The 23,069-nt window shown below is 51.2% G+C and overlaps 1 protein-coding gene across 5 annotated transcripts in view; it reads left to right on the top strand.

Moving 5' to 3' along the window:
- Positions 1-23,069, top strand: part of PIK3R5 (phosphoinositide-3-kinase regulatory subunit 5) — a 57,862-nt gene that overhangs the window by 9,781 nt on the left and 25,012 nt on the right. For 2 of the 5 annotated variants that reach the window (XM_082774909.1, XM_082774913.1), the window contains exons 2-3: positions 1,896-2,051; positions 22,091-22,200. In XM_082774909.1, the coding sequence (XP_082631035.1) occupies positions 22,104-22,200 (97 nt within the window). In that variant the 5' untranslated portion in view covers positions 1,896-2,051; positions 22,091-22,103. Of the gene's footprint in view, positions 1-1,895; positions 2,052-5,923; positions 5,939-20,398; positions 20,537-22,090; positions 22,201-23,069 lie in introns of those variants that run through there. The other 3 variants (XM_082774912.1, XM_082774911.1, XM_082774910.1) reach the window with 3 other exon arrangements.

The raw sequence follows: 23,069 nt of genomic DNA on the forward strand, positions 1-23,069 counted from the left end.
TGACTGGTCTGAGCCCTGGTCAAGACGCAAAGTCGGTACAAAATGCTGCAATCCTCCCTCAATTGAATTCTGTCTCTGGGAGATCCCTTGGCTTCCTAAAGCTACTGCTGGTCTGCTCAGTGTCCAGTGTTAAGGAGTTTGGGTGCTGTGCCCCCACTGCAAATTGAAGATGCCCAGAGGGCTGAAACCAGCACCCACATCTGTGGCTGCTGTTCTTGTGCCTCCCATCAGCTCCCCTGAGACCCCAGGGCTGGAAAAGGGCTATTTCTACCTCATGTTTTCACTTGCTGCCAGCACTGCTGATGGGGAAGGTGGTAGTGATGCTGTGAAACCAGCTAGTACTTGCTTCTGTGATCATATTTCTCTTAACTAGCTGAGAATTGCCCAGAAGCTGCTGGCAATGCCTTCAGCCCTGCCAGCTCTGAGGCTGCTAGTCTACATTCAGGTTTTGGGTGTCTGCTGTGACTTTCTCACTACCAGTGTGTTCCTCTGGGTGTGTCCTGGTGTGGCAGCTATCTGCGCCTGCCTGCGAACTCAGCCCACATCCAGCTCTTGCACCATGTTCTGCAGTACGCTATACTGTGGTATCTCTGGTAAAGCTTAGGAGGAGATGTTTTTTTCTGCTCCATAAAGTGGAAATAGACTCTTGGTGCAGCTCCCTGGAGCTGGAGTCAGTTACATGGTGATGAGAAGCTCATCACCAGGAGACGTGGTGGTTTCACTCTGAAATCACTAAAATTTTGCTGCGGTTCCATTTTGTACACTTACAGGGTAGCCCCACCAGATTAATTTTTTAACTTAAAAAATGACTGAACCTTGAGAAGAGGAGTGAGCCTTGTGTGGTGACAGCCCCACAGGGCAGTGCTCCCCTGTGATCCCCTCGTGGCAACTGGGTGCTGGAGCCTTCCTTGCTCCTCTGCTGTGGGTTCAGACCCTGCTTATGTCAGTCAGCCTGGGAGGTCGAGGAACAGACTACATCTGTCGCTCTGGGAGAGGTGGATGGAGGCTTGGTTGCAGCACGGTTCAGATCTCTTAAACAGCCCCAGGGAGGGCTCCAATTGGCCCTGCCATGGCTGATGGGGCTTCTGCTACTGACTTCAGCAACATCTCGTGGCTCTGGCTGAAAGCTAATGCATCCTTGGGTGGAAACCACACCTCTGCTGCCTTGTGCCACGCATGCAGCCTCTTGGTGTTTGTGACTATCTGTTGCTAGCCTTCACGTGTTCCAAATAATTTTGCATTTATTTGCTCTTATTTGTCTGTGCTTTCTGTATTCTAATGCAGTTCATCAGAGAAATGGCTCCATTAAATGGACCATAAGCAGTTGGAGGCCTGGAGGTCTCGAACAGACAAAGTCACTTGCAGAAACATTGGCTTCTGCTTTTATTTGTTATGAATCAAGTTTGGGGGTGAAAGAAGTGAAAGCTAAACTGAGTGGCTCTACTGCAATTTCCATGTTCCCATTATTGCGTTGTCTGAGGTTGTTACAGGCTCTGAAACATTTGGTCATGCAACTGCTGGGTAAGGAAGGAAGTGTGGTTATTCCTGCTTTGCATGTGGGAAACAGCTTTGGGGAACAAGGATGGGAGTCATCTTGCATAAGGATGCTTGCCTAAAAACGTGGGCTTCTAATGTACCTTATTCTGCTGGCTGCCCATGGAGGGGTTCAAGCTGGATGGGATGAGCTGACGTCTACATCAGGTGCTCTCACTGTCTGTAGATGTTTCTTTGCTTAGAAATTCACCTTATTTTTGTATAGGTGAAGTTGGAGGAGATGAATCCTACCCCTGGGGTGGACTCGGTGTTACTTCAGAGTTTTATAGTAGAGCAGATGGTAGATGTGGATTCTCCAAAGTCACCAGATGATCTTCTTTCTTTTTTTTTTTTTTTCTCAGTTGTCTTGCTTCATGCCTTGGATTCCATTGTTTTTTGACTGGATGGTAATCCTGAAGTCATCAGCTTTAAATACCTTGATGGAAGAAACAAGACACCGAGAGTTTTTGCTGATCTTCCTTGCCTTGATATGTTGGTTGTGCAGCAGGTTCATAAAGGTATTATTCATGGCTTTCTTTGTTCACTGTGTGCTTCAGTGTGTTGGTAAGAGCCTTTATGGGGCTGCCAGCAGGGCTGCTGGTGTTCAGAGAAGAAGGTGGAAACAGGTCTGGCAGAAAGGGAGCAGCTGTCCATAGGAATAAACCACTTCTGGACCTGACCTAGCCATCAGCCAGCTCTGGATGGCTTAATGTCATCTGAATCCTTGTCATGGTCAAGCATTTTATGAGCAAATAATGTCACAGTTGCCTGTTTTGATGGTGGTGAGTATTGACTCAGTCTTGCATAGCACATACAGTATGCATAGCACAGCAGTTCTCTGTTGTAGCAGCTGTGCTATGGGGATTTTTTGGAGGAGAACCAAGCTATCCTACTCAATCCACTCTTCTAGCAGGGTTGTCCTGCCCAGTGGTGGTGAGACCTGTGTGCTACCTTTTCCTAGTCCAATGCTCTGAGGTTGCAGCTGGTTATCGCAGCTGATGGTCTCAGTGCAGGCAGCGGGGATGCGCAGGAGGTCCTGTCATGGCCTGAGTTAGTCTAACGCTTCCTTGCCAGTAACTTTTACCTGGTGGAGGAAGCTTGGGAAGAAGAGAGGGTGGGGAGGGTGAAGTCAGGCTATGAACTTCTTGAGGAACCATCAAAATAGCTGAGGAAAGTGAATCTGTCCATCTGTATTACTGATCAATGTAAAACTCCCTAGTCCTAACTAGCCGTGAAGGCGATGGCTCCAGCTCTCAGATTTAAGGTACCCCAGGCATCCAAAAGGCTGAAGCTGTGTATGTCTGCTGGGGAGTGTGAGTGGCTGCTGGTACTAAAACATAAACATGTTTCCATAGTGGTTTATCCCGAGGAGAGCAAATGTTGACCACCCGTTATTTTTTTATTATTATTATTATTTTTTACCTGAGCCATCAGACTGATGCATTATGGTTTAGTAATCCCATGAATTTCTTTCTAGTGACTGATTCAACATGGCCAAGGAGCACCCATTGAGTTTTGCAGTCCTTGAGGATTTGGGACATCTGAGAAATTAAATTTGCTAATGTTTGTTTGCGGGAAATGTGAACCTCTATGCTCGGAACTCTTCAAGACGTTAGATCTTGTGATGGCTCTTGTATGTCCTGTTTTCTCAGTAACTCCCAAGGAAGTGTAAATTATGGATGTTGCTTTGTGACCTTGTGACAGTCAGTATGTGCCTCTCTGCTAATTAATGCACTGTAATTCCTGTGCCAGCAGATATTACCTCTAAAAATATCTAGAGGTGCCTCTCTGGTGATAAGGTTACAGCAGTAAGTTTAAAGCAGGGAATATGTTAAGCCTTCTCTTTCTGTGCTGTAGGAAGCTTCTGATGCTGGGGCTTAGCAAACTCTTTCAGAGAAGGGAGACGGGAGATTTTGTCCTCTAAAGATGATGACTCTGTTGTTGTCAGCAGACCCTCAAATTCTTATGACTGTAATGAGTCTTCTCCATATAACTGTTGGAGTGATCCTTGGATCTGCTAACCAGATTAAAGGAAAGACCTAAGCTTTGTGGGAGGTGTGTGTGTATCCTGCCCTTGGCACCTACCCTGAGCAAGTGGGTGGAAACCCCGGAGATAAGCGGAGGCAAGAGTCTTGCCTTCAGGTGTCTGTCAGTGGTGGTTGGTTTGTCTCTTTCCTGGGGATTGTATGAGCCCAACCAAGCAGTGCGTGCTGCAGTTTTGGGGGAGTTTTGCAGTTTTGGACACTTTCTGAGTGTCAGTGCACAGACCTGGGCTGCAGCCTTCCCGTGTGGTTCTGGGCCCGGCCTCTCCGCTGCCCAGCCGCACACCCGCCTTGGCGTCCTCCAGCCTAGCAAGTGCCAAGGGGCAGCGCAGTTACTTCTGTCTGGGTCATTTGCTTGTGGTCTTTGTTTTCATATTTTGTTAAAAGCCTTTGTTCGGCTTCCTGGAACTGCCAGGCCCAAACCAGAGGTCTTTGCATGCTAACAGCCGCGCAGCTCGCTGGCGTGGCGTGGCGGGTGCCACGTGTGGCTCTCGGATGTGGCAGGAGACTGAAATCATTGTCCAGAGTAGGAAATGGTGGCACAACTTCCCCCGGCGCCACAGCACTTCTCCTTTTGGCACCAGCGAGCGCAGGAAGGTGAAGTAAGAAGATCTCCGTAGAAAATGCAGAAGTGTGGGTTGCTCTTGGAAACCATCTCGATGTGTGAGCCCCGAGCTTCAGCCGGCGGGGAGGGGAATGTTTTTGTGCCGAGGGGTTCAGCCGCACGCCTTGCGGCTTCCTCTTCAGACGGGAAGTCTGCTCGGTGCGTAATGAGAGCTGGGGGCCGGGTGGGCTGCAGCCGCGACAGCCTTTGCTCTGGAGAGCTGCTCTCGGCAGTTCTTCTGCCCTTGGAGACTGGAAGTCCGTCTCCTTGCTTGTGCTGGGCTTGCTTAGATGTCAGCCCGGCTTGTGGCCTGTCGCTTGGTCCCATGGGGTTACTTCTGCTGCTGGAGGAGGGACAGGGAACATCCGCACATGGACTATGCTTGTTTGGATGCCGGTGGCTGCTGCTGGGGAAGAACTGAGGCTGCTGGGGTTTTGGCTGGAATTTTCTTTGACCTCATTTGATTAGCAGGTCCTACGTGCTCAGTGGTAGGGAGAAAACACCACAGGGAAAGTAGCTTATGCAAAAATACATAAAGCCAACACATTTCCAGATACACAAATGACTTCCCAAGGCCACAGGGCAGATCCTGCAGTAGACCCCGAGCATCATCCACAAAATCCTTGAGAACGACTCAGCTGTGGCTTAAGGCAGCTGGTAGGGTGTATGGGGCCATTGGAAGAAAGTTGTTGTGAACACGTTGGGGAAAGCAGACATGTTTAGGGGCGTGCTGTGGCTGAAGATAACTGAGGGTAAGTCACTGCGCTGCTGTGGGTTCCTGGTCCATGCACAGCCACAGAGGACCTGTCCTCCTCCACGCCAGGCATGAGTGCCACCACCATGGAAGCACCAGGGGTTTGTGGGGCTGGGTGGAGGAAGAGCATGTGTCCCTGCTGAGGAGAGAGTGGGCTTTGCATCCTTAACCCCAGCCCTGCTACTGGAGCATTATGATGTTGTTTGGGGTTAGGAGGGGCTGGAAGGAAAGCTGTGCACTGGAAGTGCTGTCTGTAGATCAGGTGCCATCACTAGGGATGTGTCTGTGCCTGCTGGCAGGGAGGGCAGGCAGAGGGACTGTCTGTGAGTCCAGCACCATGGCTGGTACAGGACCTGGTGGTCTCTTCCAGGTCTACCAGGGGCCTGCCCTAACACCTTGGGTGAATCACTTTTTCTTCTCTCAGCTCTTCTCAACCCTTATTCTTACCAAGAGCATGCTGGCCCAGCAAGTCTGAATGTTCAGGGCCCTGTCATGGTCTGCCACCAGCATTTCTGCTGAGGGATGTGAAGGGGGACAATGTACTGCAGACAGTGCCAGGCTGCAGGTTGTCCTAGTGAGGATATGTTATTCCTCTAATTTGTGCTTTTCCTACTTGAGCTTCTCTGCAAGAGAAGGACTGGACTCGATAGGAGATTACGGACCATGTAGATACACATACACTGGATATGTTTGTGACCTCAGTTAGAAGAGTCTGGCCAGTCCTGCCAGTATCATGGACGCCATCCAACATGCAAAAAGCCCTGATCTTGATCAGCTGCTGATGGAGGACTGAGGCACCCATAGGGCTGATCTGCTTGGCTCCAAGCTGAAATGGTCGAGCCCAGGCCATGGGCTGGAATGTTAGATTAGGGCAGATCACAGAGTACTTTCAGTTTTTGCCTCTTTCAGGGTTGCTAGCTTGAGAAGGCATGGTTCGGCTCCTATCACTTGCTTGGTTGGGTTGTGAATCTCAAGCCAAGACCTGACTGCAGCTTTGTCTGAGAGGTAAGGGTAAGCTCCAGCACGTGGAGCACCTCTCTGGTAATGTTTGAACTTGAACTGGAGCTTTTGTCCTTGAAAATCAAAGCACAACCAGCAGAGCCACCTCCAACCCATCGTGACAGAGAAGTCCATGCGAGTGCTGCTGCAGGAGTGTCTGCAGAGCCAGGTTTCCCAGCTCTTGGTGCAGCCACAGCACTGTTTATGCTGAGCTGCTGTTGTGGGTTTTGGTTTGCAAGTAGGCAGAGCAGTCCAAATAAACACTTTTTTTTTTTGGATTGTTTAGGCATTCCTTTTCAGTGTGCAGATTACTGCTGAAACTGCTGACCTTCTAAGAGAATGTCTTCATTTTTGACAATATGAAAGGTATTGGTCTTAAGAATAAGTGTTGCCCGATCATTGGGTCACTTTGATAGCAGCAGATAGATTTAAACCCAAATCTCTGGTATCCTCATAGGCAGCTTAGTCTGCAAGCTATTCTGTCCTTGCTGGGGATGCTGCAATGGTGATGAGAGGACCTATGAGTAGAGAACATCACAGAGATGGAGCAAAGGTTTTGTTTGACACCAAAGCTTTCAGTGGTGGTGTGGGGAAAGGTTTCATGCATACAGGGCTGAGCTTTCTTCCCAAAGGCAGGAGGCAGATGCGTGAAAGTGCCCGCAGAGGTGGTGCAGCCTGGAGCCTGTCCTGTCTATCCACCTCAGGCGAGCTCCTGCCTGCCAGGGGATGGCTGATACAGAGTGAGAAGCACTCCCAGCCTGGGGCTGTTTGAAAGCTCAAGGTTTCAAAGGTATTTTCTTCCCCGGCTCTAATTTTAACAGCCACACTTGGGATAAGCGCTTTGAAGCCTTAATTGCAATTATGAATCTTCCTCTGTTCCCAGGTTTCCCCTAATTGGCTTCCTGTGAGAATTTACAAAGCTGGTAAAAACAAAACCGCTGTTTTTGTGAGGGAGTTGGTGGCGTGAGATTCCTGAGCCCAAATAAACCGCGGCTCAGCTGGGACTTCTGCGCTGCGACGCGGTGCTGTAAGCAGACCCGCAGCCAGACGCTCACAACAGTGGCATTATACAAAGCGTAAGCTGATTTACATGCTTGCATTTGGAAAGTGCTAATCTATTTGGATTTTTTTTTCCTCCTCTTTTTTTCCTTTCACCCTTCTCTAATCTTCTGCGATCCCTGCCAGGTTCCCAGCTCCTTTGGCTGGAATAGGGCCCCAGCTAAATCCTTTATCTGTCTATTTGGCAACGCTGGGTGAAGTAGTTAGCAAACGAATGACACTTTTTTTCTTTTTTTTTTCTTTTTTTTTCTTTTTTTTTTTTTTTCCTGGCTCATTAATTAGATTTACAGAGCTGAGTGGCTGCTGCAATAGTCTGGGCAATGCAGTTCTCTATTTTGTTTCTTAGGAATTTGGATTTTAAAAAACAGCTTTGAGGCAGTTCTGGTGCTAGCGGTCGGACCTGCAGCTCCCCTGTGTGTGCTGCTGTTGAGAATGTGTCCCTCTCACGTGCAGCTTAATTTCTCTGATTTGCTGCTGCCCGAGCTGTTCTGATTGTGCATCGTCGATTTTACTGCTGGAGAGGTTCGAGGATGGGTATCTGGGTGTTGTGCTTCTGAGGTGTCCATGGCAGGATATCTTGGTTAAGGCAAGTGGTTCTTGTGGGTTAGAAATAACATCTGTGAAATTATATATATACATATATATATATTTAATATGCTTTTTGATATGGCCTGTTTTGCCAGCCTTACCTGCCAGGGTCATAAATGGGATTGGGAAGGCTACATCAGGAATTAAAAATAAGGGGATGGAAGGAGAATAATGCTGCCACCTCCATCTGCTGGCGCTTCGCACATGGGCTGTCAGGGCTTGCTGCAGTGGGGGCCTTGCCTCTGCATTCAGAGGAGGAAACTGAGGCCCAGAGAGGTCACTCGCCATGCCATGGCACCGGGGCTCTTGGTTTCTATTGCGGGCTTTCGGTTCCTTTTGTAACCACCAGACACTGTCTTTTCTCAGGTCGAGGGCTGAGCGGTCTGGCAGGGAGGCGAGTGCTGGGGTCTCGGTTGCTGATGCCCAGTGTTGGGGCACCCCGCAGGTGCTGATTGATGCTTGTGATGCTGCTGGTTCTCTCATCCCATTTATAAATGGGCATTTGGGATATGCAGAGCCACTTGGCTTGTGTTGGGGAGCAGGAGGTGGGTCTCTGCAGAGGAGGGTGATCTTGTGCATTGTCCACAGTGATGGAGGCTCAGCACAGCTTCCATCACTGGGGTCCACATCGGGGGTCTGCCCCACCATCTGGTTTCACCTTTCTGGTTGTTTAGGGGACATTGCATCCCCTGTCACTGGCTGGGAGCAGCGGGGTGAAGCGCAGCGAAGCCCCTGCTCATGGAGAGCAGGTCAGTGCTTTTAGCACAGGCTTCCTGATGTGACCACAGGGTAAACTTTTATTGCGTAGTGTCCAACGGGAGGCAAATATTCAAAAGCTCTGGAGGGAGGAGGATGCTCGGCAATTTTTGAAAGTCATGGTGGGTGCCAGCTTCAGTGGGCACAAACAGGCTGCTGGGGCTGTCAACGTTGCTGCCTCGAGGGAGGCGCTGGCTTTGCTGCATCCCTCAGCTGCTGGATCCACGTCGCTGCTGTGGGGACCAGGGATGGCTGTAGGCAAACCCGGCCATGGACACAGCGTGTGCTCTGCTCTCCTTATGCTGTCTGCTAACTTGGCCCAAAGTGGGATGGATTTTGCCTCGGTCGATGCAAAAATCAAAGCCCTAGGGTGATGTGGGCCAAGCGCTGCTTGTACTTGTGAAAAGGATGGCAGCATTTAGAAGCAGAGAAGTGCAGTTGCTAGAAGGAGTTCTGTAGGCAAAGAGTTGAGGGGAAGGGCAGAAATAGCTGCAAAATGTTAAAAAAAAAAAAAAAAAAAAAAAGCTGTGACCAAAAGCAATTTGCACTCAACCCACTTGAGAGTTGCCCTCCCAGAAAAGTAGATGCTTATCTGCCCAGCCCAAGGGACCCACCGCTGCTGGGGCAAATTGCCTGCTAATCTCTGCTAAAGGCAGAGCGATCAGGCTAACTAATTAGGCAGGTATTTACACTTTCCCAATTAAATGTGGGGAGTGGAGCCTATTCCCAAGGGAACACAGACTTCCCAGGGAGGTGCCTGGATCAGTGTGCTGGGTCTTTTGATCCCTCCCAGGAGCCGGCAGATGTGAGACATGACTGTCTAAACCAGAGACCTGCTAATTTCGAGACAACGTTTGGAAGTTAAAAGCAAAGAAACCACTTAGGGTTTCCCTGGAGGTAAGACGGAAGGAGGAATAAGTAGCTGCTGGCCAGGGAGCACTGAGGAGGAAAACCAAAGGTCTTTTTCTGAGCCCTGTCCCAGCAGAGCAGAGTGGCCTCGCTTTGCTGAACTTGTGCTGTTTCATTATTAGTGGTAGTACTGATTTTCAATGTTATTATTTCATATATTGAAACAATACATTATTCATCTGCATCATTGCAATATATTATTATTACTTTCAAAAAAGACTATTTAGGCACTTTTTGTAAACAAGAAACCATCTTCAAGTGACCGCCTCAATTAATGTGTCCTGAGCAGTGAGTGTCGTAGATAAAATAGGGTGAAAAAGCTGAGAAAAGCCCAGAATGAATGCAGCGGCCACATTTTGTAGCAGCTTTCAGAGGGTGAAATGTGCTGGGTTAAGTTGGTGCCAGGACACCAGTGTGGCTCTTGTCCTGCCACTGCCTTCCTGTGTCACCTGGGCAAAGTCACTTTGCCTTCCCCATTGGCCTCGGTTCCTATCACCATGTGGCTAGCAGCATGTTTTTCTTTCCTTGAAGTAGTGGTTTGAGAATAAGGGTGTCCAGATCTGGTGCTGAGGGAAGGTGGGGGGTGAATAATTCCCAAAGGTTGTGGTTCTGGTTGATCTGGGTGCAGGGTCCTGTTGGAGGCTCTGCCCAGACCAGTGCCCATGGCTCTGATGCAGCATCCCAGTTTCAGCTGCTCCATTGGATGGCTGTGGCAAAAGGACACGGAGGTAGGAATGGAGCAACAGACAATGGAAAGGGTCAGGTATGAGGCTGAGAGGGAGCTGAAAGCTGGTTCAGGGTGCAGGATGGAGCTGGGGGACCTGCAGGTTGAAGCCAAGGTCAGAGTTGTTGGAGCCAGGCAGGGACTGCGTGGAAAGGAGTGCAAACAGGCCACTTTGGGGGCTCAGTCCTCATTTGCTAAAAATACAGCTTCTGGTAGCCTGGCCCAGCAGGATGTCTGCTTGTGAACTGCAGCTGGAGCACAGCTCGCTCCCATCTGTGCTTGTGGCTTGGGGCTGGCGAGGGCTCGTTCTTACAGTGACCTATTGGTGCTGCTGCGCGGGGTGCAGTTGGCCTCATCCTATACCGGGCTGCCCCAAATGGGCTCCAAGCTCTCCTCAGACCCCCTGGGGTAGGGGATGTGGCTGGCCCTGCCCAAGGGCATCAGCGCTGTGATGGGAGCAAGGGGGAAGCAAGGGTGTCCCAATTGTGTCAGTGCCCCATATCCTTCAGGAGCCCTGTTGTCTCTGAGGGCTGATGGGTTTTTCTGGCCTGCCGTGGCCCCAAACCAAGGAGCATCAAATCCCCAAGCTGCCCGTGGGTCACCTCTTGGACTGATGTCTGTTGTCTCGGTGAGAGAAGGATCCTGGCAGTGAGCCCACCAGGTACATGAGCAAGAAGTCTTGGGGTCCAAGACTTCTTGGCACCCACCTCCTGGTGAAGCCATCGTTCCTGTCCACCTTGTGCTTGGGACTGGGGAAAGCTCTGCCAAGTGGGTGCAGGTGGCCAGCACCAGCTGGCCCTGTGCCAGCTCTGCGATGTCCTCGGAGAAACCTACAATGAGGATTTGGATCTCAGTTTGCAGATTGGCTCCTCAGCCCTGAATACATGCTGCTGGCTAATCCCATCATCGCTTGGACTGGTCTCCCAGTATGCAGAGCTGGTGGATTCATCCCGGGAGAGGTGTCCCTGCTGATAGCCCTGTATCTGGGAGGGCTCTGCCTTCACACAGTGAGCTCTGGAGTTAACCTCTGCTCCAGTTCAGCTTATAAGCAAATGTGGGGGTCAATGTGCTCATGGCTTGCTTTGGGGCTGGGGTCTCTGTCCTTTTATTAGGTACGAAAATGAATTGGTTTGTACTTCAAAGCAAGCCTGTGTCATTCAGACCAGGTATTGCCATTGCACCACAATTTTAGAACAAAGAAAGAAAACAGAGACAAAACTAAAAACAGGAACCAGCAGATAAACAATCCACCCGTGCCGCTGGCGCTGAGCTGAGCCGAGCTCCTTCCTGCTCTCAGCCATCTGGCAGGTCAGCCGCGGCGCTCGGGGCTGTGCTGGACTTGCGGAGCCAGGTGCTCCCGGTCAGCCCTTCCCAGAGGGGCAGCCAGCTGGGAAATGATTGAAAGTCTTTTCCATTCATAAAACAAAATAATATTCTCCAGGGTGCGAGCGGAGCACCTGGCTCTCCTCGTCTGAGCGTGCCCAGGTGGGATGCTGCAAGTTCACGCTCTGGTCTGGGGGAGATGTTCCTCCTGCCTGTGTCGTGGGGCTGACACCAGGGTTTCCATACAGGGGGTAGTTGGTGAGCCCCTGAGCTGCAGGAGTGGGGTCAGGGCTTTGGGCTGCGGCTGTCTTGGGGTGCTGGGGAGGGGGAGCTGGCACAGGAGCGTTCTTGGTGGCAGGCACCTGCCGGGTGCCAGTGCCCCCACCCGGTGTCATTGGAAATCGGTGTGGGGCTAGTCCCCTGGAGAACTGCCTTAGTGCGGGCTTGTTCACGGCAATGAGAACCTAAATACTGGTGTGTGGAGGAAAATGTCAGAAATGAGAAGTTTCATTCATTTCTGGCTTGATTTTTACTTTCTGAATCACAGTCAGATGAGTGCAAGCGCTGTTTCGAAATGATGGGTTGAAAGGTTTTGTTCTGAGTCCTTGAGACCCCCTCCACTCCTCGCCTTTCGCACCCTCAAGCAGATGAGTTTTGCTGAAATTCAGACTAGTTCACTGAGGAATTTGCTCACCTTGAAACAGTTTATCTGATTACTTTGTTCTCTTTGCCAAGTTTCTTGCAACCCTGTTGTTGCTTCCATGGTGATTTAATTTGTTTTTGTTAAACCTAACCCTAAGCAGCATCCCTGTGATCGTTGGGGCTGGTCCTAAGGCCGCCTGTCGTGGTGACCCGCAGCTGGTACCCAACTCCCAGAGCACATACAGGCTCACTTCTATAACGTGATCCCTGCTCCTGGCGCTGCAAAACATATCTGAGACTTTGCCAGCTCAGCAACAGCAGATCCCAGGGTAAAAGACAGCAAAGGTGTGTGGTATCAGGACTGATTGCTCCTGTGTTTTCCCATGGAGCCTTTCTCTCCAAGTCTGAAATGAAAAGTGGTGGTGGTTTGGAGGTGACGTTTGCACCTCTGGATTTTATTTTCCTGGAGCTCACAGCCTCTGCACCCCATAAGCCTTAGCCTTAAGCTCTGGCTGCTAATACAGGTAATTCTGGGAATGGAATTTGGGAAATCCTGTTAAATAATTCCCATTGCAGCAATGCAAAGGGCTCAGATGGAGATATCTGTGCAGGGCTGACACGTCTTAAGCATTTCTCAGCTTCCTGTTGGCTTTCTCTTCTATCGGGTGTACTTAGTGGCAGCTGAGCAGCGCAAAGCTGTACCGGAGGGAGCTGGGATAACAAACCACTTGTGATAACCACCGAAAAGCTCTGGTACTGCAGGATCCACGGCCCAAAACCCAGTTGCCCTACTTCAACGGAGGCTCAAAATACTTCTCCCCCGCCACCCAGGCAGCCTCTCCTCCTCCCCCAGCTCTGCAAGAGGCCACGCGTGCGCAGCGGAGCTGCGGTGGCCGTGCAGACCTGCACCCGTGGGTAACCTGCTTTCCACGACCGCGCCGCCTGTGCTTTCTATGCACGGGGACCTGCCCGCGGTGTATTTCTTTTTTTGGAGTTGCTGCTCAGGGCTACGTGATGCTGAGCGCCGCCAGCTCCCACGTCACACACCACACACGTGTGTGTGGAGGTTCGTGGTTGTGATGTTCCTCCCTTTCTCCCCCTCCCTTCGGTCTTGCTCTTGCTGTGTTTACCTCCCTGGTGCGGTCAGTCACTCTTCCCTGAGAGCAAAGCGGGGCTGGACAAGTTGCACTGAGCGGTAAAATGTCAGTCCTGCCTGGTGTTCTGTGGAGTCCCTGCCTGGACCTGTAACTCTTCCCTGCCCTTGGTTCCCCTGCCCGGCCCTTGGCACGTGGTGCTCTGTATCTTCAAGTTTTAGCTGCTGTATGATGTCCCAGATGCTTTTCCCAATGGGTTTGCTGTTGCAGACAAAATACTAGATGCAAAATTGATGACTGCAGGCTACTTATTACAGGGAAGAGGCAATTTTCCTGGTTCTCTCTCTCTCCTGAATGTTTTTTTCTCACCACCATTGGGGACAATGCTTCATCTCTCGGTTTCACTGGTGTTTCTCATCTCCTTTCTAAGCTGGGGACCTTTCCCCTCTGCCCAGAGATGTTTCCTTTTGCTGTGCACTGGTGTGCTGTGTCCATGGGCCAGGTCAGCAGCCTGGCAGGAGGAGCGGCTGCCAAAGTGGCCGACGTGCAGCTGCGGAGTGGCGCTTGGCTCTGGAGCATCTCATGGTCTGCTGCTTGGGGAAGCTCCCTGTGCCCTGGCTGCAGACGGTCAGATGAGCACCACCGAGCCTTCCCATGGAGCCGTTTTCTTTTGCAGATGTGTATAGTGAATTAATTTGGGCTTCTTTCTGCAAAGAAGCCATCTGTGGTCTGAGTCCATGGCTGGGCTCATCCAGCCCAGCTCTGCCTAGCTGCTAGGGGTGATGCCTTGGAGCACCCAGTGGAGAGGAGCCGTGGGACCAAGGGAACGCCTCCGATGCCCCTCGGCTGGGCCGAGCAGCCCCCAAGCAGCCAGGTAAACAGCTCACAGAGGTGTCTGAACTGAGCTGTCTGCACTTTGCCAAGATGAATCACATCTCACATTTCATTTTCTCGTGCTGGGCTGAGCCCCCCCTCCCCACGCTGCTGCAAGGCGCTGCCCTGGCCCCCAGCCCTGCAGGACCCCTGGTGCCTGCTGCAGGGCTGCCCATGTCTGCATGGACCTGAGGCCTGGGTGCTGCTTCGTCCCCTTTGTGTTACCTTCTGGAGGTGCTCTTTGATATTAAAAGGACGCCGAAACCGCTTTTGCACGTTAGGTGCTTTCCCTGCTCTGTGGTGGGAGTCTCTCGTTCAGCCCCGTTCTCAGGCATGGTGAGAACAAGGAGTGAGCTCTACGTCTTAGTAAGCTTTCCAGTTCTCACGAGTGCTGGTGTAAATGAGCCCCTGCAGTTCAGCAAGACAACGTTACCCTTGTGTTTGAGGAGTACTCAAGTCCCAAGGTGTCCATGCTGCTGTATGCTGAACAGGCTGCTAGGCTGGTAATAACTCAAATCTTAATTTCTTACTGCTGCAAAGCATTTCTTGCTGCTTCATCTGCTCCATTCCTGTTGTGAAGTGTCCCTCAACGTGGTGATCCTTCCTGACAGATGCTGTTTTCATTCTAGACGCAGATTTTCTGGTACCACAAGTTTTATCTTCTGCTTTAAGATGAAAACACCAAAATCCTCTTTCCCGTTTCACTTCCAAATACCATGGTTTTCTCAGAATCCTGTGTTACGTGGAAATCCCACAACAATTTTAAAGTCACCAGTTCATATAATGTCTTGTCACTTATCTGTTGCATTCAGACTCTAGATGTGCTGCTCCAACTATCCCAGAGCAGGGGCAAACTGCTGTGAAAATCTTCTTCCAGAGCAGATCAAGGCACAGATTGCCTCAGATGCTGCTGGGATCTCCCATCCTTCCAATATCCAATTAAATTAATATCCAATAAACCCAATATCCAATTCACCTGTTGGTGGTTTTGCTCCTGTGAGAAACCACCCTGGTCTTGATGTCTCTGCCACCAGCATGCAGTCAGAACTCTGTTCGAATTTCTCTCCTTGGCATGTTGCTCCCTGCACGCATACTCGCCACCAGACCCCTGAGTCTGCCTTGATCCTTGGAGCTGCTCTGCTCTTTTTGCTCACTGGTGCCCTGAAGGAAAGTCTTCCCAGCCCCAGTTGTGTTGGGTCCCCCCTCGGCCTGCTTCCCAGCCCCGTACCGGGTGATCCTGTCCCGTGCCTTTTCCTGACAGCCTGAGTCATTTACCCCTAAATCCTGCTCTGGATGTGCCTTGCTCACCCATTGATAAGGTTTTTGTGTCCCACTTTGGAGCAGGGTATGCGTGAGCTGGCCACGTGCCCGTACCCCTCTCCTGTGCTCCCTGTCAAACCAGATGGAGAAAGGTGACAGAGCTGGGCTTGTGCAGACAGCATTAAATTACAGGTTTTTGCTTCAGATTCTCCTTCCTGTCCTTGGAGAAGATCCTTAATTTCTGGTGTCTTCCATTGCTCCCTCCTCACCCCAAGAAAAGGGTGGGGGGGATAACAACATTGTCTTCCCTGTTGTTGTATGATTGCATGATGGTCTTTTGCTATGTGCAAGTGCAGCAGACAGCATCATGGGGTCTTGGTGTGTTTCATGTTTGTAGTGTGCCCTTGCTCCATGGATAAGGAGAGAGGGGACAGTCCTTTAGGGTGCAGGACTGGGTTGATGCTACCGCCGACTTCTCAAGAAATCAAAGCTAAGGGAATTTTTTCAGCAGTGTACTTCATTCTCAAGCCTGCACCTTTACTTGGCAGCTAGAGAGGTGGTGCTCTTAGCAAGCTGATGTGGTGTGGGTGGGTGAGGAGGTTCACGGGTGAGATGATGGGCAGAGATGTGGGCACTGACACCCAAGCAGATCTCTCTTGCATTTGCCCTCTGTGGCTTCATCAGTGGTTGGTTTGGGTTGGTTCTTCAATGCCAGGGTTCAGGAAGGGCTCGCGCTGGGTTTTGACAGCCAGTTTTCGGAATAGCTTCTCCATTGCATAGAATCACAGGGTGCTTTGGGATGGAAGGGACCTTAAAGCCCCCCTGGTTCCAGCCCCTGCCCCCAGCCCAGGCTGTCCCTAGCCCCATCCAGCCTGGCCTTGGGCACTGCCAGGGATGGGGCACCCACAGCTCCTGGGGCAGCCTGCGCCAGTGCCCCACTGCTCTTATTTCACTTCTCTGCTGCCTGCATCTCTTGATTTAAGGAGTGGAGGCTCCCTGGAGGTGGGGTTTTGCAGTCCACATAGTGAAGGTCAATCATGGTCCCTGCCATGTCTCGGGGTGCTCTTACTCCTTGGGGTAAGAGCAGCGTTCGTCCTCGCTCAGCAGGACAGGAACCCGTGGGCCTGTAAAGAAATAATGCGGTGCCGGGTTGTTTGTGCGGTATGTTCTCCTTTGCGAGCACCCTGAAAGGATGTTTGTCAAACCAGTTGCCTCCTGGATCTTTTGATACGCTGCCTTTGTGTGGTTTGAACGAGCACCTTATCACCTTCATCTCCCTGCTCTTTGATGCACAGCACTCACTTCAGCAGTAAACAGATTATGGTTGAAGCTTGAATCTTAAATATTGCAGGTTCCTCACCCCTTTGCCTTATTTTCTACAAAGACTTCCTCCAGCTGCTCCCGTTCTTGGCTCTGAGTTTCTATCTTTGGCTGCTGTACAGGCGTAGAGGAGGCAATAAAATCTTGCAAGCTAAGGATAGTTAAAACCAAGATTTCAATGTAATCTAAGAAAACCAGACACTTTCGCTGGAGGAGCAGGTGCCATGCATGCTCTTGTTCCACTGCGCGGCACAGTGGTGGCTCCTCCATTGTTTTGGGGATGCATCTCCTGGGGGTCCTGTGCCGTTCTGCTCCCCACTGCCTGCTTTGGTTGAGCCGTGGAGGAGGTGGGAAGTTGACATGTTGCTTGAGGGAGGTGACGACCTTGCCTGAAGTCCCTGCTTGCATGAGGACCTTGACCTGAGAAACAGCTCTGGTTCAAAAACAACTGCTTTAATTCCCAGTTAAGTGGTTTTCCTTCTATTGCAATATCAGCCCAAGCTCCTTTTTTTTTCTCCTTTTTTTTTTTTTTTTAATCAGAATTATTGCCCTTTTGTCCCTGGTGCCCTAAGCCCTACTGCAGCAGCGAGCCAAGATGCTAACAAATGGGTTAGCATCTCCACAAAACAAATCATGTCTGTCCTCCCACCCGCTGCCATTGCCAGCGGACCTGGGCAGCGTGTTTACAGGCTGGTCCCGTGGGTGAAGGGGCTTGTTTTTCCTCTCCTGTTTCCTGCCCGGGATGCTCGGCCAACGGCCTCAAAACAATCGGGGCAGGAAAGGGCGTTCTCCTGCCGTGAAGGTACCCGGGGGCTTTCTCTGGTGCAGGCAGAGCGGGGCCGTGCTTCCCTGCTGCAGGTTTCCCTCCAGGAAGGTAAAGGATTCTCAGCCAGGTCCTTTCCTGTCCATAGGCGTCTTGAGGAGATGCTGCTGGGATTTGCTGTCATGGAAGGGGAAATCTCAACTTATTTCCTGGTTGCCTGTGTTTCCTCTCTTCGGGAGGTGGATTAGGGCCAGCAGGATGCTGGCTGGGGTGGTGCCTCCCCAGGGCATCGCACTGGAGCTGGGCAGGGGTCTGCCCTGCTGGTGGGGTGGCAGTGGATGGTGTCCCCAGAGGGATGGTCTAATTTCCATCACTGCTTGGCTTGGGAGCACCAACACGAGACTTGATCTTTGAGCTTTTTCCCTCTGGTCCCATCTAATGATGGTGTCATGGGCTCGACCATGACAGGAGGAGATCAGAGTTCTTTGGATGCTGGATTTAGGACTCATGCGGACTTAACACAGAACAGAACAGCAGATGTGTGACTCCCAGTTGATGTTCTCACCTGCCCTGTCCAGATCATGTGGACTAAGGGTGGTGGCCTTGGTGGTCATCTCGATTTGCCTGCTGCATGCAGAGAGGCCCTGTGCACCTGGGGCAGCATCATCCTGGGTGTGAGGGAGATGAGGGGCTTTCGTTTGCTCTGACACTGAGCAAGAGGGAAGCTGAGAAAGGGAAAGGTCTGAGAGCAGTGAAAGCGAGCAGAGTGACCAGAAAAATACTTAGATTGACTGATTTTTCATATGCTTTGAAAACTTCAGGATTTTGGAACACTTCCTGCCTCAAAGCAGGACAACTGAAAATTAAAACACAATGATCAGCAAACTTCCCTCTTTATGGCAAGAGATAAATGTTTACCCATTCAATGTTGGTTGACAGGAACAATGTAATTTATCTGCCCACCTTTATAACTGTGACAAATAGAAGAAAATATCCCAGTTGGAAACCTTCCAAAGATCTCACACCCGTACAATGTGCTGCATCAATTTCACAAATTCTCCGAGATACTTTGTCCTGTGCCTGTGGCATTGCTAAAATTGTTGACCATTTGCCCAAAACAAGATAAAACCTTGAAGCAAATTGGTTTCAAGAATCCCATGTTCTGCCGGAAGTCAGAGGGCTTAAATGTTGTCACGGCTGTGGCTGGACACGAGTGATGTTACCAGCAGGATGTGAGGCTAACTGGAGTGAGCCTTGCTGTCCGCCTGCCTCATCCCACAGAGGTCACCTCCTGCACTGGATCCACGCTGCTGTGGTTGCTGGTTCCGCTCTCGTTCTCTGTCAGTTCCTGCTGCCAGCTCCGTCGGGGCAGCCCACGGATGCTCCCTGCTGACGCTGTCATTCCTGCGTGGCAGTGATGGCGAGGAAGGTGCTTGCTGGGAGGTGCCGTGGCAGGGGTTTGTCTCGGCTAACCAGCCACGTGTATGGACAGTAGTGATGTGAAGCAGGGGACTCAGTCCAGATGAGGTCTGGCTATCTTCTTTGAAGACGTCCAGCCCTTTCTGACTGTGCTTTTGCGGCAGGAGGATGCTGCGGAGGATCAGGAACATGCCTGGAGGGCTGAAGATTTGTCTTCTCTGATATCTGTGCCACAAATCACAGAGGAACAGCGGAAAAACTGCTTAGCTTTTCCAAACATTGGCTTCTCTGCCTCTTAAATGGGGACTATATGTCTTGTACAGTGCTTGGAGGCTGCTTTTAAGGTGTAAATTTATGGGAGAAAGGAAAGAAATCTCATCTTAGGGGACATCCAGGGCTTGAAGCCCCACAGCTGATCTTGTAGGGCAGTGTCCAACACGAGCGATGTGTGGTGGGACAAAGCCCTTCTGCCCGCTTTGCCCAGGTCCTGCCAAGGCTGTGCAGAGTGGGAGCAGCAACCTGACCTTGCTTTTCCACGTGCAGGAGCAGGGCTGAGGGCAATGCTCAGTGTTTGCCTGGGGCTGTTCTTCGCAGCTGCAGTGGTGTCCCCTCTATCCCTGCTCCTCAGAGCAGCACCTCTGGGTGCTTCACGTGGGGACTGTGTTATGCTGTCTGCAGAGCTGCTGTCAGCGGGCGTGTGACAGTCCAGTGTCAGAAAGCTTCTCATCATCTGCTTTTTTGGCTTCAGTTTGTCCCCAGACCTCTTCTCTCTTCCCTGGGTGGTTCTTAGGCTCTCTTGAGTGTGCTTGGCACCTGGTAAGAAGGCAAGGGAACCCACATCCTTAGCAACGTGCTGCTCTGCCTGGAAATATGCAGCCAGACGTGGTCCTGTCCTCTCCACCTGCATCAAGTCATCGAGTCCCTCACATCAGCTGGCCAGCCTGTGGTTTTGACAAAGATGCAAAGATTTAACAGCTCTGCTGCTGAGAGTCCGGATGGAGGGAGATGGAGAGAGGACAGTTGTTTATTTTTTTTTTTCCCCCCAAAGTTGGTCATCACTTAAACACCCTCACAAAACATTGATCGAAAAACGTTGACCTCAGCTGATGTTGTTACCTAGTGCTTGTAAGTTTTTTGACAGAGGTCTGTGGAAAGTCTGATTACGTCCAGAACTGTCCCCTGCCTTGTCATTTTGCTCAGTGTGGGCGGAAATGAAGGGAGAGTTTGGGGAATAAACAGCAGAGGTTGAAAAGTTCCTGCTTGGTTGTGGTGGGCGCAGAATCCTCTCCCATGAAAGATGCTTCCATAAGCACTGCCTGGGGAGAGGAGGTTTAGATCCATGTGTGGTCCATAGCACAGCAAGGAAAAGAAAACAAAGGCTCTGTGTGTTCTCTGGTGTGAGAGTTGTGATGATATCTTTGTCGTATTTTGTCCTTAAATTCCCTGCTTGCTCTGTGCAGGGATACCAGAAACACCGTGAAGGGGCGGCTGGGCTGGTGCAGGGCTCACTCCTAGTGCACGTCGAGGAGCGCGCTCCCCTCCAAGGACCGAGCTGTGCTCTAAAGCAAGCTGACGTGCAGGGAGGTGTATTTTTGTGAGCTGGGTGTTGTAAAGGGTGCTTATGAGTCATTGCTGTGCTCTTAGTCACTGCTTTCCTCTTGCCACAAGTCATGACTAAGATGCTGATGTGCAGATTCGCCACTCATTCAGTCCTCGGCACAGGGGCAGAGCATCTTGCAGGCGCTCCTCATACTGACGCTGTGGATGTACAAAACTTTTGAGGACCGTAATAACAGGCTGTGGCAGCAGCAGGCAAGGCAAGGCAGGAGCCCATGGGCCTCTTCGGGGCAAAGGAGAGAGCTTGCATTTAGCAGGTCAGAAGTTCCTCAGGGGTTTGCTTTTACCTGTTTGGAGCTGCTGGTGGCTTCTCTCTGGTGTAGGGAGGGATGAGTGGTGGGGCTGAGCCTGCCTTGGCTCTTCGGGAGTCCCAGCAGCTGGGCATGGCTTTACAGAGCCCTTTCAGGGGAATTGCTGGGAACTGGGAATGGGTCAAGGTGGCTGTGGAGGTGCTTACTCCAGCAGGGGACCAGCTGGGGACCGGGTAGAGCCTCTGCTGGGATCACAGTGACAGTCGTTCCTGCCAGGGAGGAGCTGGGAGCTGTGATGGGCACGGCCACTGCTGGCTGCTGGGCATCATGCATCAGCTAGATAAGCAGAAAACGAAGTGTCTTGGGGTAGGTTTGGGAAATGCACGAGCATGTGGCAGAAGTAAAGGAATGTGCTGGTCAGGATGAAAGTAAAGGTTTCCTTGGAAAGTGTTTTTTATATTATCGGTAGGTTTTATTTCTTCTTCCTGGGTTATTTTCATACACTTCTGTTGCCTCTAACCAAGAGGCAAAGTGTCTGTGGGATGAGCCCGTCTCTGTGCACTGGGGGAGGGGAGGTGCCTGTCCTGGGGTCTCTGAGGATGCTGGGGATGGCACTTCAGGGAGCAAGGGACTCTCCCTTGGGCACCAATTTGCTTGTGGTTTGGGCACAGCTAGGAAGTACATGTTCTGGGCAAGGGGCCCTTCTTTTCCTGGTGTCCCAGACAGATGCATTTGAACTGGGTGGAATGGATAAAATCTTGCCTGCAACACAGCCTCTCCAGGCTGAGGTTTGGGCTGGCACCCTGAGCCATGGAGGGGAGGTGGGACAGCGCTGTGTTGTGAAAGGGGCGCAGCTGGGCACGCAATCTGTGCTTTCACAATGTCCTCGGATGCTGAGGCTGAGGTGCCCTCGGTGTTTTCCTGCATTGCCCCATGGCCATGGGGACATTTTCTTGACGTTGGCTGAGCAGCAGCAATGTCACAGTGCTGGGGACTTTCCTGGCTCTTCTGGCAGGTATGAGGCCGGCACCTGGGGGTGCCTTTGTGGCTGCCACCTGTGGCCACCAGAGCCACCAAGGGTGCTCTGTGCGTGATACAGGCAGGGGAAGCTCGGGGTCTGCCATCACTTTTTCCACCCAAGCCCATTGCAAGGTGCTGCAGCTGTAAACTCTTGCGGTGTTATCTTTGATGGAGGCTAACCCAAGATTACCTCCTTGCCACAGCCACGTAAGTGAGACTTGGTCTGTCCCGCAGACGGAAGCTGTGAGACAGCAGATATGCCTGCACTGGGTCTGGATGGGTGCCGTGGTCCTACAGCCTCTTGTGATCGGGCCATGGATGTGTGCACCCACTTTTCTTTGCCAAGGCTGAGAGGGACTGGGAGAGAAGAGAAGATGACAGCTAGCAAAGGGAGCTGTGGGGTTAGAAAAGGTGACAGGAGGCAGTAACAGATGTTTTACCAGTACCGTCTTGTCTGTGCTACAGCAGTGTGACAGTGCTGTCGTCTTTGCACTTAGCTAAGGGCCTGGTATGCTAACTTTCTTCCTTCTCTTTCCTTAGGAGATGAATTAAAATGCAGCACACCACGTGCACAGAGGACAGGATCTACCACGCGCTGGAAAGATGTCTACACGGGCTTAGCAGAGATGCTGTCTCCAGCAGATGGGCTGGTAGGTGACATGTTGGCCATGAGCCTGACCCCCTGACAGCCTTGCTGGGGTCAGACTTTTCTGTCTGTGCCTGATTTGCCCTCTCATTGCCAAGCTACCTGGGTAGAAGAGACCTGCAGGTGCTGCTGGAGGCTTGGAGGCCTTTTCTCCCCTCCAGCACACAAACTTAGAGGTGGGATCCAACCCATTCCATTTCCTGAGCCTCTTACTGCAGAGGAAGACGTACCCAGTTGCTGAGCAAGTTGTGTTAGGTCTTACGTAGATAAAGACTGAGCAGAGGAGTCATGTGTCTTGCCAGTTGTCCATGTGTGAGCTGGAAAGAGGAGTTGTCTTCGCTCACCATGAAGAAAGAGTCCTTTGTGTAATCAGCCAGACGTGCCTTGCTTTGATGTATAAAGACCTCACAACCTCTGGGTGTATCTCTGCTGCATTGTCAGAAGCAAGTGTCAAGATATTGTTATCAGCTTTGTTTGAATCTGGCTTAGATACTGTGGTGGCCATAAAGACATGAGCTGTGGAAGGGCTGTGGAAGGCTTCGAGTTGGCAGTGTGAGGGCAGAGCAGTAACGAGCAGAAGTCATTCCTACACCTGACATTTTGACTTCTCATACGTGCGCTTTTAGGCTTCAGTTAAATCACTCCCTTATCCTTTTGTGGCTGAAAGAAATGAATCTGAGGGGCTGTCAAATCCAAATTTATTTTTTTACTGTGTAGTTCTTCTGCTCTGGAGTTCGCCCCCTCTGTTTTTCCATTGACAGTCAAGAAAGAGGTGACAACCATCTCCTGTCTGCTGAATCCTGGAGCGATGCCTCTGGCCGTGCCCATTTCCTCACACCCCAGAGCAATGCCAGCTCCCTGTGCTGTAACGAT

Source organism: Aythya marila, assembly GCF_965140915.1.
Source record: "Aythya marila genome assembly, chromosome: 18".
Lineage (NCBI taxonomy): Eukaryota > Metazoa > Chordata > Aves > Anseriformes > Anatidae > Aythya > Aythya marila.